This window comes from Sphaeroforma arctica (assembly GCF_001186125.1).
Source record: "Sphaeroforma arctica JP610 unplaced genomic scaffold supercont1.1116, whole genome shotgun sequence".
Classification (NCBI taxonomy): Eukaryota; class Ichthyosporea; order Ichthyophonida; genus Sphaeroforma; species Sphaeroforma arctica.
Window position 1 is genome coordinate 7,067 of NW_014039442.1, and position 15,168 is coordinate 22,234.

Here is a 15,168-nt window from a genome sequence, read left to right on the forward strand (position 1 = left end):
ACCAAAAAGTCTCACATACGATAAACTGAGTGTACACGAGAAACCAGGTTTATTTCAAATACACAAATAAACCAAGATAAACCCAGGTTTATCCACTTAAACAAAAAACTCCCAATATAATTCCAGGTATTGCAAAGACCGCTGAGTTGAGCAGATCAGAGGCAAGCTACTACACACGTCTTGACTACGTGACACTACAAGGAAGCACAAACGAAGGTAATCAATCGAATTTATTGAAACTGACGTAGGCACATAAGAGCCACTTGTACTAAGTAGTATACACAGTCTGACATAACAACAAATGTTACACACACAGCATAGTCAATGACTTCTGCTCCATATCAGAGGACACGTGCAGCACGACGAAGCCTACGCACACAAGTGAGCTCAAGCAGAACACAGACCAGAGGCAATACGAGTCGTACGACCAGGACACGTCCAGAAACAGCAACCACAATGCCAGTTTCGCAAGCATCGTCACGCACCTCTACCCCACACAATGGGGATAGAGCGATGCACATGGACGATGAGTCCACACCAGCACGAGCTCCAATGGATCCAGCAATGAGTAAGTACAACATAGTCTTGGACAAGACCATCTATGAGAGCAACTACTACATAATAGACATACTAGTAGGCAAGTTGTATGCGCAGACAGCGGACTATATCATTGACATTAGAGCGTTTCACAAACTGCGCAAAGCAGTTCATGAACAACAACCAAAGCGATTAGTTCCAGTAATAGATGAGTGGTTAGTAGAGCTATACAACAAAGCGATGAAGAACTGTGACAAAGGTGATCACGATGAGTGCATTGCGATCAATGGCTTTATGAGCGAGTTAATTCTAATTACATCTCACGAAGGGGACTAAGCTTCAGAACCAGAACTGAACAAACTACTCAAGATGAGTGAGTTCCCTAAGTGGCCAGCAGACAAATATGTCAGCATAGCTTATTGTCGTGATACAATTGAGTTTGTATCTGTAGCCAAAGACTTGTTTGCGGGCACAAACATGCCATTAATACAGTACCTCTCATTAGTACAAGAGCTGCTCAGACAGACAGATGCGACCGAAGTTTCGCGCACTGCACTCAACAATATACATAGTACCAAAAGGCTTTGGCGAGACTTCACTGATGTGGAGGACTACAACATAATAATAATTGACAATCTACGTCGCATTCCAGTAGACTATCTACTAGAGAAATGGCTCAATGACTTCTATGAGACTCGTATGATTGTTGAAGTACGGGTAGCACGGTTGCGTCGCACAATGTTTAAGTTGGAGTAGCGCTACAAGGGCACGGAGAGAGAGGTAATTGGCAACTCCTCAAAGCATCACGTTACCAAGTACTAGTCATGTATGGTTTACAAGCAGAAACAGACAAAATGATCAAGGCTCAGACAAAATCAGACGGTAGTAGTGGACATTTATCTGATATCTCAGAGAAAGTATTTCATGAACTCACCGAAGACATGATCAGACAGGCAACCATAACACAAGCCAATCGCAAGCGTGAAGTCAAGCGAGCGAAAAACATACATGCTCATGAACCGTGAGCTACTCGCCCAAGACTGAACATCCCTATAGGGGGTCCACCCAGGAGGGGGGGGGGGGGCACCAAGAGGGAGAAGCCCACCAAGGGTGGAGGTCCACCAGGAGGGCAAGGTAGAGGTCGTCCCATAGGACAGGTCAATGACACTCCAGCACCACGAGGACCACGACTCTGCCCACACTGTGGGATAAACCCCTCACCTCATGCGTTCAGCAAGTGCCCCAACAAAGCGGTAAACAACCGTCGAAAGGCAGAAGCACGTGAAGCGCAACAGAACCAACCCGTCCATGTTGACCAGTTAGCCATTACCAATGGCAATTAGGTGCAAGAGATGGAGGAAGATCTATGAAAGGCTTGGTGGTCGGAGGCTAACATGATAAACATGGTAGGCATTGTGAATGCACACACTGATGAAGAAATGTTGTTAATAAATGCGAATGATATTGATTAAACACCCATTTCTTTACTTCCGAATCCACGCGACCAAAGATTGCACATAGACATACAAATCAATGGCACCACATACAATGCACTAGTAGATTCAGGGGCACACAATGCACTAGTAGATTCAGGGGCACACAATGGTACCACATACAATGCACTAGTAGATTCAGGGGCACAACGCTCTTGTATGGACCGAAGTGTAGTAACTGAACTTTACCTATCTGTAAAGGCACAACCCGGATACATTCAACTCGCACAATCAGATGCAAGAGTACAACGCACAGGCTCCACAGAAGTATGTGATATAAATTATGGAGGCAGAAAAACCTCAAACTGCTTCGAGGTACTTGACCTCCCAGACAAGAAATCACCAATCCTATTAGGAATGGACATTCTACCGTACTTGGGCATATACTTAGCAGGGATAATCAATCCGCTAATAACAACAGATGCCAAATGGGAATCACTTCTTACCCCACATGAAGAAGACCTTGAACATGAACAGGAAGGGTTCAAAGAATCACTCTCAGACTTGTTAGAACAAAATGGGCAAATACCACCAGATGTACACTGCAATCTACCAGGCTCAGTGGTGGAGATACCGAGTCAAGAGGTTAAAGCAAAGAACATTCGTCATGCTAAAGTGACCTTTGTTCCACACAAATACATACCAGAAACATATGAAAACGGTCAGAAATGGGTCAAAGATGGACACATATACAAAGGAACAATTTCCACACAGGTGAACCTGCCACTACTGTCCACAGGAGAATTTGAACAGACAGGTCTGTTAAAAAAGATCCGCACATGTTCAGATTTACGAGAAGTAAACTATCAACACGAACAAGACAAGTTCGTTACCAAAGATAAAGAAGTACTCCACAGCCTACAAGGTGCGCAATTCTTCTCCAAACTGGACTTAACAGGAGGCTTCCACCACTTCAACGTACATGAAAATAGCCAACACTTCTTCACATTTTCATGGAGAGGGGCGCAATACTTATTCAAGTCAGCTTCATTTGGACTGCACTCGCTAAAAGCACAATTCCAAAGAGTGATGGCCAACCTCCTCATTGACATTAAAGGAGTACAAGTATATGTAGACAACATAGTCATCGCTAGTATGACAGAAGAGGAACACAGACAAACAATACGCGAAGTCATCAAAAGACTTAATGCCGCCAACTTCAGGCTAAATCACAACAAGTGTGCGTTTGCAGTCAAGACAGTCAATATATTAGGCGTCAAAGTGACTACTCAAGGGCTCAAAACAGACCCAGAGAAACAGAAACTCATGATTGACTGGCCCTTACCAAGAACCAAACGTGACTTACATAGAGCAGTCGGTCTATCAAATTACATGCGAGACCACATACCTCAGTTTGCACACATAACAAAACACTTCCGCAATCTCATAAAAGGCAAAATGAATCAAAATGTAGCCAATCTTTGGACACCAGAACTTATCAAGAAAAGGGAAGAACTCAAAGATGCCATTGCATGCTCAACAACTTTGGTGTACCCAGTAGATGGAGTTGCATTTCAGATCATGAATGATGCAAGTGATTATGGTATAGGAGGATGTCTGTTCCAAATTGTAGATGGAGTCAGAAGAGATATACTCTATTTCTCAAAAGGTCTCAACCCTGCACAACAAAGATATGGGACAAATACTAAAGAGTTGTTAGCACTTGTATACAGTCTAGAACATTTCTCAGAATACATCAAAGGCGACGATATAACATTGTGGACAGATCACAAAGCGTTATGCCACATGAACGAGCAGCACACGCTGCATCCTATGCTCGCGAAATGGATAGCAAAAAACATTCCATCACCACTTCACAACTATACACGTGCCAGGCAAAGAGAATGAAGTTGCTGACAATTGTCAAGACTACACGAAAACACATTCAACATCAAAACATCGAATGTGTTGAAAGAAGCCAATGAGCACATACACAATGGTCAGGAATACACTGACTTAGAAACAAACATGCCCATCTTAGTGTCTGCCATAGACTGGAAACTACATCCACGATTCTTTCAAGATGCAGAAGGCCTGTTTGGTAAATTTACCATTGATTTATTTGCAGCCGCACACAATACTCAAACCGCGAAATTCTACACCAAAGAACAAAACGCGCTGCTACAAAAGTGGGCAGATGAAATAAACGCGTGGGCAAATCCTCCCTGGGAACTAATACCAGACGTGTTAGACAAAGTCATAGGGGAAGCCACAAGCATTACAATAAGCGTTCCGTACTACCCAAACGCAACATGGTCCCCCAAATTCCTGTCATTACTGGAAGAAGATCCTATGATAGTTGAAAACACAAACAATACTTTCTTAAAGAATGGCACAACATCCTGTGGTAAAACACCATGGGGAGTCACATTAGTAGCCAAAATAGGCACAAAGTTTCCATACTTTGACCAAAAGCTAACGCATCCTGCAGTGAATATTGCACCCATACACATCGCGGATGAAACCGCAGAGCTAGACACAGTTACATATGAAGACAGAGCCACACTCATAACTCAACACCACACAGTGGGACACTCCACTGTCGAAGAAACAGTGAACAAACTCATACTAGACGGCCACACAGGTCTAGACAAAAGGAACATGTCATCCAATATATTGAGGGATGTGTATCATGTCTCAATCAATAACCGCCGCCTTCCCGGGCGACAGGATACAAGTGGATACCATAGATCCCTTGATAGACTCGAATAGGGGCAACACGTACATTCTAGTAAGGTTACATGTATATTCATCAATGATGGACAAATCGGCAGCCACTGTTGCACGAACACTAGTTCCAATCATGTGTGAACATGGATTTCCACAAGTCATACAGACGGATCAGGGCACAGAATACGTAATGACATACTCTCAAAAAACATTGAGCAGGCACCGTCACAACACTTAGTGTCCAGACCATCAACCCAAAGTAATGGGGGCAAATGAGCGCTCGCACAGAGACCTCATCCCTTGACTAAGGAAATTTGTTGAACAAAATCCAGGCAACTGGTGCTCACGCCTCCCATTTGTCCAAACGGGTCACAACCTACGTTCCTCACGCAGACACGAATCACCAAGGTTCAATGTGTACTATGGGCGACGACAAAACCAACTCACAAATTATGACACAACGGCCAGTGCACCAGGTACAACCATACCATGGGAAACACGACTACAGAATCTGGAGGAGTCAATAAGACCACAACTAGATGCCAATGTGGCACAATACCAAAAAAAAAATGCGCGCAGCTTTTGATCGCAAATATCAAGAGAAGCATGTACACTTCCAAGCAGGGGACATTGTGATGGTTCGTTACTTAGGTGAAATGAACAAAATGACCGCACTATATGGAGGCCCACACAAGTTAGCAAGCAAAGAGGGCAACAGATATTTCGTCCGTAACCTTGATGGCACTCGAGCCCCCGAATATCCTAACTCAGTCAATGATGAGCTAATTGGTTTAGACAAGAAGGCTAGCGAATCAGAAGATTTCACTACCAACAATCAAGTCCATCAGAAGAGACTTAATTCTCCTCCATACTACAGAGAATCCACAAGAGGTGGAGGAACCCAGGACTACTGCACCTGGACACATGAATCAGACATCGCAGATCCAGATATTCTTACGATATACCGACAGCGTAAACGACGCAAGCGAAGGCAATCCAGGCCGAAGAAATCAACAGCAACCAGCACTGATGAACGATCAGCGAGCAACAGGCAGCGCAAGAGGCGAGAAAGTTAACCAAGTTTCACTGACACCGAAGGACACTCCCTCTTTTCTCACCTTGAAGCATGCTCTGCCCACACACCAGAGGGATAAGGGCCAAAGACTCGGTGGAGAGCCACCGTTGAGATGCGTTTTCCTAAGCCAAGTTGAGATCAACCGAGAGCACAGGTCAAGACTGACTCCGATGAGCGTGGTAGAGTACTCCTGTTATTTAGTACAAATTAATTTAATAAGTAATATGTTAGAATGGATAATGGTGGCAGGTTTTTTATCTTATGTCCACTAAGGGATAAGTTTTTCCCTGTACAAAAGCACCAACCTTTAGATAATCTAGTCCTATAAGATATCACTTTTTACTCCTACGCAGGCTAAGAAGCACAAAGTTGGGGGCTGTAGCATCCCGGGGACAGACTATCTGAAAAGCCAATCCTAAACCCAAAACCCAGGATTATCAAATACTGAGTTTTGGATCTAGGATCCAATATTTCTGATGATAGAGTGATCAGAAATATAGCGAGATTACCGGTAGATGATACCGGGACTCCCGCGTGTGAGAGAAACACTTGAGTAAATATTGAGTCTAGTGTAGAAATTACTAAACACAAAAAAAGACTCAATGCGAGTCCTTCAGCCTAGGGCTTTTACCTAGCTGTAGGATTCGCACTTGAGCAGAGGTCTAATGTTTCCTTTGGTCGTATCCTTTCAGTACTCTCAAACTCCACATGAGCTGATTGGTAGTCGTGCTTCTGCAGGGGAGGATCGTGATACCGATCCGTTGGGTCCTTACTCGCTCGTGATGGGCGACAATGAAAGTAGCGTGGTAACTACAAGAAGTGCCACGGCAGCAGCTGCAGGTGACCCGCGAAGAGAGCTTGGACAGGAGCTGTTTGATGCTATGAGGGATTTTGTTTTGGCTCAGGGGGAATCTGCTCGTGGGAGCAGTAATTATTTGAGAATTATTAGAAGATATGACAACATCAGAGTGGGCCTGGCGAAGATGACGAGTCGGCACAATAACTCAGGAATTTTGGCGGACTATATGAGTCAGGTGTCAAAATTTGGTACACTAGGCCGGTATGCCATAGGGTTGTTGCATGAATTTCCAGAATTTATGAAAATTGTGAGAATTCCTCTGGACCAATTACATGAGGCGATGCCGAGGTTTTTGGATACGCTTTTTTTGGAGGTGGCACCAGAGACTACAGCGGCGCCGAAAATGCAGTACCGTCAGGGAGGTCTAACCTTTGTGGTAGGACACTTTGACTTACAAGAGAACTATTACCAGACTGGGTGATAGATTTGAGAAGATAGACGATAAATTCGACAAGCTGCCCAAGAAGATCAAGCCACGTAAGCGTCGAGCAGGCGGTAAGCCGGACGACTGGGAAGAGCGACGTGTGTGTTTTAACTGTAACACAAGGCTAACTGTGACAAACCTGCAGCCCTAGAGGCTAAGAACTGATTAATGGGTTCTTCTTCAGAGGTAGGTGCTGTAGGGGCAGCGGTGTTAGACGAAGCCATGACAAATAGAGGCAGTGTCATTGCAGGTGAGATAGGAGGGATTCCTATAACGGTCTATGCAGATTCGGGTGCTACACCCAATCTGATTACAAAGGAGTTGGTAGACAGAGCTGGTTTGGATGTGGCTAGGTACATGGGTCTGCCGTTTGAAGGTGTTGTTGAAATGGGAACGGTTGCGCCCTTAGGGGTGATTAAGGCACCAGTGCAGATAAAGAGTTGGCATGAGCGATTCTTGCAACCTGTGCTGAGGATGCTAGTAGTGGGTTCGCTACCAATGAAGACGGATGTGTTGATAGGTCATGACACCATGGTTAAGGATGGCCTAAACTTGATGTTGAATAGCAGTAAGCGGTTAGCGCTAATGCAGAATGGAGATCGGATGGACTTTTTGCTACACGAGGCAATGAGACCTAAATTGGTAGCGAGAGCAGAGTTGCCAAGTAAGCAGGCGTTGGTCAAACCGGAGACTGTACTGACACCAAGGCAAGGACGGAGGGTAAGGGCTTTGGCTCCAAACCGTCGTCCATGGAAAGCTAAGGTAGATCGGAATGGTACGCAGGCGAGGCTGCAACGTCAGATGAATATTATACACGTGACAGGTGCGTTGACTAGTGTAATGGAGAAGCAGTATGTGGCAGCAGCTACAACGCTATTTCAGGTAATGAAGGAGCGTGTTGAGCGGATGCACAAGGAGGATGAGTTGGACCTAGTTGAGGAGCATATTTTGCCCCGGATTCCAGATGTGTTAGCGCCAGTGGACTTACCGGTGGCTGACATAGACATAGACCCAGGTGGGTTGAATAAAGACTTTCAGTCGTTTGATGAAGGACCGTTGAGGGCGTTGGGCAAGGAGATTGGAGTGCCACAGGCTGACATTGAAGCCATGGTAGTAGCTATAAAATCTATTACTTATGATAAAGAGAGCCCGACATTTGTAAATTTGCCGGATGTTGAGTTGCGGGTGCGTGCTGATGCGGTGCCGCAGTACCATGTGTACAATCCCAAGGATATGGATGCTCAGGAGGTCCTGAAGGTTAAGATCGGTGACTGGAATCGGGGTGGTATCTCGGAGAAGTTGATCAAGTCAGAGGGGAAGAATATGAAGTAGTGTGCTATGCCACATTTGGTGTATAAAAAGCCTGGATTTGTTCCATTGACTGCTGATGATTGGCGGCTGTGTATTATTTTAAGAAGACTAACACGCAGTTCGAGTGTGAGGCGTGTAGCATCTAGGGACCAGATTATCAAAAAGCCAATCCAAATCCCAAATCCCAGACTCATCAAATACTGAGTGTTGGAATTAGGATTGGAATATTTCTGATATTAGAGTCATCAGAAATATTAGCGGTAAAACCGGTAAGCTATACCGGGACTCCCGCGCGAGAGAGAAACACTCAAGTAAATCAGAGTCTAGTGAAAACACAAATAAAGTTCGGTTCTCTCAGTCTATGGACTTTTCCTAGCGTCTATTGTATCCTTTATCGTGTACCTTTCAGCCACTCTCCATACTCTACATTTTTACAATATACTTTTTCAGTTAAGTCAACAGAATATACATATACTATAGGTCACGCATAAGCGACTAGTAGATGTGAAACAACTTCTTGTCTTGCACAGAATCTTAAAAATAATCTAGCAGATATTATTATTAAAAGGCAGAGGAGTGAACTTCGAAGAAGAGAGAAGAGAAACCCAAGAGACAAGGAAGCAAGTGGAGCAAGAGACTCCGCAACAAAGAAAGCACCTTAGGGCGACAACTAAGGTGAGTATATCGTGGTTCAGAAGTAAGCTGAACACGTGTCATAGGCGTTACAGGTTGTGAGGTGAATGTTAGCAAAATCTAGGTGTGAAAAAAAAAATAAGAAGTGTCACGGTGATTTATTATCAATGTGCAGGATTTTCAAACAAGAAAATACCCTCACGCTAGAGACTCTCTAAGACACAAATAAGAGAAAGACAAGCAACTAGACAATAGAGACGAGAAATGTCACAATATCACACACAATCGAAAAACATAGACATTGAGTTAGCAGGCAGTGATTATAAAAGCTAAGACAGTCAGAACAAAGAATTAAGAACTAAAGGACAGAGCCTAGGCTGAGGAAATGCACGCTAACAAGATCAAATATATCAAAACTGCCTCAGGAGGTCAGTACAGGGCATCAAGAGCAAATCAGATTTGATAGGCATTACTGAGCACCAACAAACTAGGACCACGAAACACTGAAGCCCATCGGGTACACAGTCGATAAAGATAGTCCAACACATAGTCTTAGAAATCATTAAGAAGAGTTCAAACAAAGAATCAGCAGAATCACTACCAAGACAAGTAGAAGTCACCAGATAGAATCCATATCACGAAATCTACAAGAACATTCACAGAGCCAAGCAACTAGAAGACACAATACGGTTAAGGCCTCTGAGTTATACAAAAAGAGAGCCAAATAATCAGTACATTCATTGGGGCTTTCGGTATTCACAAAGGGGCAAAAGAGATTGACTATCAGGAAACCAATAAATCAATTGGGAACGGAAATCAATTGGGAACCAAAATCAATTGGAAATCTTGAAGTACACAGGGGTAGTGCAGCGTACACAAACAACCCACGATATACGCATTCTTCCTGGAGAAATACAGGGCATAACTAACTTCAGCAGAGCAAGACTTGTATTTTCATATATCAATCAGCAGAGTAAGACTTGTATTTTCACATAGCAAGAAACATCAGAAAAAGGTCAATTCACCACAACGATTACCAACCTTAATATAAACATATAACAAACAAGTCGGTGGATATACATACAATCCTCACGCACAAACAAGTTTGAAGGACAAAGGTAACACACCTGTATATATGAATCCTATAATCCCATAAGGATAAGGCTCCAAACGAAATGTACTTGCAACGATAGAAATGGGAATCACAGCCAGCAATCAAGATAGAAGTTAAGTGATTATAAATATCACATTCATAAGGACATAAACTACAATAGAATATATGGGAAAGTTACAAACATAACCATACACAAACAACCGGATCAAGTAGAACCAATACTAAGAAGATCGAGACAGATTGATGCACATGAATCACATGTCACACAGCAAATGGATTCCACAAGTTATATATAATCAATATATACACAAAGAACCAGTAAGTGGTATATACAATCATTACATACACACGAGACATAGTCTACGAACGAGGCAAATAACGCACATAACAGCGGTGGCACACATCACACACACAACACAGATAACAATAGTAAAAGAGGCGTGAAGCCATCAAATCTCGATGGAAGGCATATTATTCAGACGTGTTGAGCTCTCATACATTGCTAAACAGTAAAAGAAGGTGCACCAACGCGAATATACATCCTGATGTTCATTGCAACCTACCAGGCTCCACAGTCACGGTACCTGCAGATGAAATCAACGTCAGACAATTGAGGCACGCTAAAGTCAACTTTGTTCCGCACAAATACATTCCGCAAACGGATGAGAATTTGCAACGATGGCTTAAAGATGGCCACATATACAAATGCGACAAGCCCACAACGGTGAACCTACCGTTGTTATCAACAGGTGAACATGACCAAACAGGTCTCTTCAAGAAAGTAAGGACATGTCTAGACTTATGTGAGATCAATTATCAATATAAACAGGACCAATTTGTGTTACCAAAAATAAAGGTGTTACACAACCAACAAGGAGCACAGTTCTTTTCAAAGCTAAATATTACAGGAGGATTTCATTACTTCCTAGTAGACGAAGCAAGCCAACACTTCTTCACATTCTCGTGGAGAGGAGAGCAATACTCATTCAAGTCCGCGCCGTTTGGACTACACTCACTCACAGCAATATTCCAGAGAGTCATGGCGAATCTGCTCATAGATATCAAAGGAGTGTAAGTGTAAGTAGATGACATGGTCATTGCGAGTCTTACAGAAGAAGAACACCGCAAAACAGTCCGTGAAGTAATCAAGCGACTGAATAGCGCAAACTTCCGACTCAATCACAACAAGTGTGCCTTTGCGGCCAAAGTGGTCAACATTCTTGGGGTGAAAGTCACCACACATGGACTCAAAACAGACCCTGAGAAACAGAAAAGAATGATGGATTGGCCACTACCCAGAACAAAAAGAGATCGGCACAAAGCAGTGGGACTAGCAAACTACATGCGAGACCATGTCCCCAACTTTGCTTATACAAGAAACACTTTCGGAACCTAATGAAGGGAAAAATGAACCAGAACATATCCATGTTATGGACTCCGGAACTAATCAAGAAGTGGGAAGAACTCAAAGAAGCCATCGCCTGTTCAGCGACGCTAGCAAAAACGTTCCACCACCATTTCTCCATCATACATGTCCCAGGCAAGGACAACCAGATGGCAGATATGTTGTCACCTCTCCATGACGATACTTTTAGTACTAAAGAGTCAAAGGTATTACAAAAGACGAATGAGGCAACACATCAAGAGTACACCACCTTGGAAACGAAGATGCCCATAACCATTTCGGCTATAGACTGGATGTTGTATCCCAGATTCTATCAAGAAGCGGAGCGAAGGTTTGGGAAGTTCACAGTAAATCTGTTTGCATCGGCACACAATGCGCACACATATAAATACTACACCAAAGAACAGAATGCGCTACAACAAAAGTGGGCGCAGGAAGTTAAAGTATGGGCGAATCCACCATGGGAACTCATACCTGATGTCCTTGACAAAGTCATTGAAAAGGCAACCAGCGTCACGATATGTGTACCATATTACCCCAATGCCTCGTGGTTTCCAAAGTTCGTGTCTTTACTAGAAGAAGAACCGATGCTAGTGGAAAACACAAACAATACTTTCCTCAAAGAGGGCAAGAAGGCTTGCGGCAAGATCCCATGGAGTGTCACTTTGGTCGCAAAGATAGGAGCCAAGTCTCCATACTTCGATCCAACGCGGGAACAACCTGCTATACTTGCAGCGTCAGAACCAGTTCACTCTGGAGCCGCATCACAGGCAACAGAATATGAGACACATGTCAACATCATTGAGCAATACCACAACTTGGGACATTACACTCCTGAGGAAACAGTACACAAGTTGCAAACAGATGGACATGATTGGGCTGATATCCAACAACATGTACAAAAGTTCATTGACGGATGTATACCATGTTTCAAAAATAAAATACACAAAAAGGGATTTCACCCCATACAATCAATTAGCCGCATGTCCAAGCGACAGAGTCCAAGTGGACACCATAGGGCCACTATTGAATTCCAACAGTGGACACACATACGTGCTAGTATATCTTGACGTATATTCATCGTACGTCATTTTGCGTCCAATGATGGACAAATCAGCGGCTACCATTGCACGCACAGTGGTACCAACTATGTGTGAACATGGATTTCCACAAATCATACAAACGGACCAAGGCACTGAATATGTTAACAAAATACTCTCAAAAGTTGTTGAACAAGCGCCAATGCAACACCTAGTCTCTCGGCCGTATCAACGTAAAATCTTAGGCGCGAACGAACGATCACTTAGAGACCTTATGCCACTGTTACGGAAATTTGTTGAACAGAATCCAGATAATTGGTGTTCACGACTTCCATTCATACAGATGGGCCATAATCTGCGTACATCCAGAAGACACAAGTCTCCGCGTTTTAATGCATACTTTGGTCGCAGACAGAATCAACTCACGGACTACAATAAGTCAGTGACCGCACCCAGTACAACAGTATCTTGGAAAGAGCGACTGCAAAATCTAGAAGAAACCATTAGTCCACAACTAGAGAGCAATATTGCACAGTATCAAGAGAAGGTGCGAGCAGCATACGATCGAAAATACTAACAGAAGTATGTAAACATCTAGGGAGGGGACCTTGTCATGGTCCACTAACAAGGTGAAACGAACAGGTTAACAGCACCAAATGGCGGACCATACAAAATAGTATGCAGGGAGGGCAACGGGTATTTTGTCGGTAACCTTGATGGGACTAAAGCCCCCAAATATCCTGACTCGATCAGTGATGAGCTACTTGGCCTCGTAAAAAGGGCAAATGCCCCGGAAGCATTTACTTCCAACAATCACGTGCAACCAAACGAAGAGACTCAGTTCTCATCGATAGTCGACGACAGGCCGTCCATCCGAGGTGATGGATCCCAGGAGTACCTACTGCAATGGGTTTCTGGTCTTCCAAGTTCAGTGCTGCGCAGCTCAACTACCACATTACGGACAAGGAAGCCTTGGCTATTGTGTACGTGTTGCACAAGGCTTGGCGGATTGTTAGGCGGTCGGTGCATGACTTGGTTGTCTATACCGATCATGTGCCGTTAGTGGCTATGATGCAGAAGAAGCCGCACGAGTTTGAAGATTTAGTGCGGGGCAGGCGTATGGGTTGGTATGTTCAGGTCTTGCGGGACTTTAACTTGGGTTTGAAGTATATTCCAGGCGAAGATACTCCGGTGGCGGACGTGATGTCTGATCCGATTATGCAGGTGGAGTCTCCGTTGATCAAGAAGCGTGTGAGTTTTGCAGATCCCTTGGCTAGGGTGCCTGACACGGAAGAGTATTTGTTGGCACTCAAGTATTTTGACAAGGCGTTGCAGCGGGTTGGTCCCTTTGATGCTGAAGGGTTTGCGTTGCCAGGCAATAACTCGATGGTGCCGTATTTACTCGCCCACTTTATAAGGTGGGGTGTTGGCCTTGGACACTTGGTTTGGGTGGAGTTGGTATATGAATGCTCCGTTCTCCAAGTTGGATGCTGTTGTCCAGCGAGGCAAGTCGGATGGGGCCACTGCGACACTGGCAGTGCCGTATTATCCGGAGGTTGCTTGGTTTAAGCAGATGGTACCTTTGATACGGCGATTGTTTGCCTGCGTATGGGGTGTTCTTGAAGCATGGGCGTGAACCGATGCCGCCGCCACCGTTTGTGACGTTGATTTGTCATCTTAGTGCTCGTTGTGAGAAGTTCACTTTGGCCGAGGGTTTTGGGCGGCGGTGGATGCGCATCGGCCTGTGACCAGTGCTTTGGTGGGAACATTGACGACGCGACCGGATGATTTGAAGTTCTGTATGGTGCAGGATCGGCTGGCTCCAACATTGGCTGGTGTGGTTGAGAAGCCTGTTCGTTGGGGGCGTGATCCCAGGCTGGGGAGATTTGCCTTAAAGCCAGTTGAGCATGTGGTTGGGTCATGTACATTCATGACAACCACTGTCATGCCTGGGGAGTTGGTATTGGAGGAGTCCGTGAATCGCGCTGAGCGCGAGTATGGAGGCGCATTTGGCGTGGACGGTGGCTGTTGTGGTCAGATATACGATATCAGGTTTTTAGGGTTTTTGTGGTTAGATATACGATTTTGGGTTATTAAGGTTTATTTGTGGATCGGTTATAAACTTGACCAGATGTTAATCGAGTAATGTTCAATAAATAGCCAACGACTCACCTCTGATGAGGGGAGTACGTTGAGATATAGTTATTGACGCGTATTTACCACATTTTTAACTAGCTGATAGAGTTTGGTTATGAATTGAATATTGCTTGAAAATTCTCCTATTAAGTGGATTCGAACAGAAGAGATGCAAGAGGGTACTAGATGCATTGGCCGCAAGAGATGAAGAAAGGTGGCCCAATTGGTGCGCACGCTAAGGTGATATGACCCCTTGTTGACTACGCATGATTTGATACACAGAGGTGTTGTTTGTTTTCGTCGTGGTGATCATAGTATGTTGTGCACTGGCCCCAAAACACCGTTTTAGAAATTGTGAATAGCATAGCCTGGCTTGACCTTACATTGCTCGTGATAAAATATACATATATAATAGTATAAACACAAACGTATATGCAGACCTATATTTATGTAATAAAAATTATTACATGT

The 15,168-nt window shown here is 44.1% G+C and overlaps 2 protein-coding genes across 2 annotated transcripts; one reads left to right on the forward strand and one right to left on the reverse strand.

Moving 5' to 3' along the window:
- Positions 1 to 456: 456 nt before the first annotated feature.
- Positions 457 to 873, forward strand: SARC_10033 (hypothetical protein; the record flags this gene model as incomplete). Its single annotated transcript, XM_014295932.1, has 1 exon — positions 457 to 873. The coding sequence occupies one exon, from the start codon at positions 457 to 459 to the stop codon at positions 871 to 873; it is 417 nt and encodes a 138-aa protein (XP_014151407.1).
- Positions 874 to 14,259: 13,386 nt separating this feature from the next.
- Positions 14,260 to 14,586, reverse strand: SARC_10034 (hypothetical protein; the record flags this gene model as incomplete). Its single annotated transcript, XM_014295933.1, has 1 exon — positions 14,260 to 14,586. A coding segment is annotated over one exon (327 nt), but the record flags the coding sequence as incomplete, so codon positions are not given.
- Between the last annotated feature and the right edge of the window lie 582 nt (positions 14,587 to 15,168).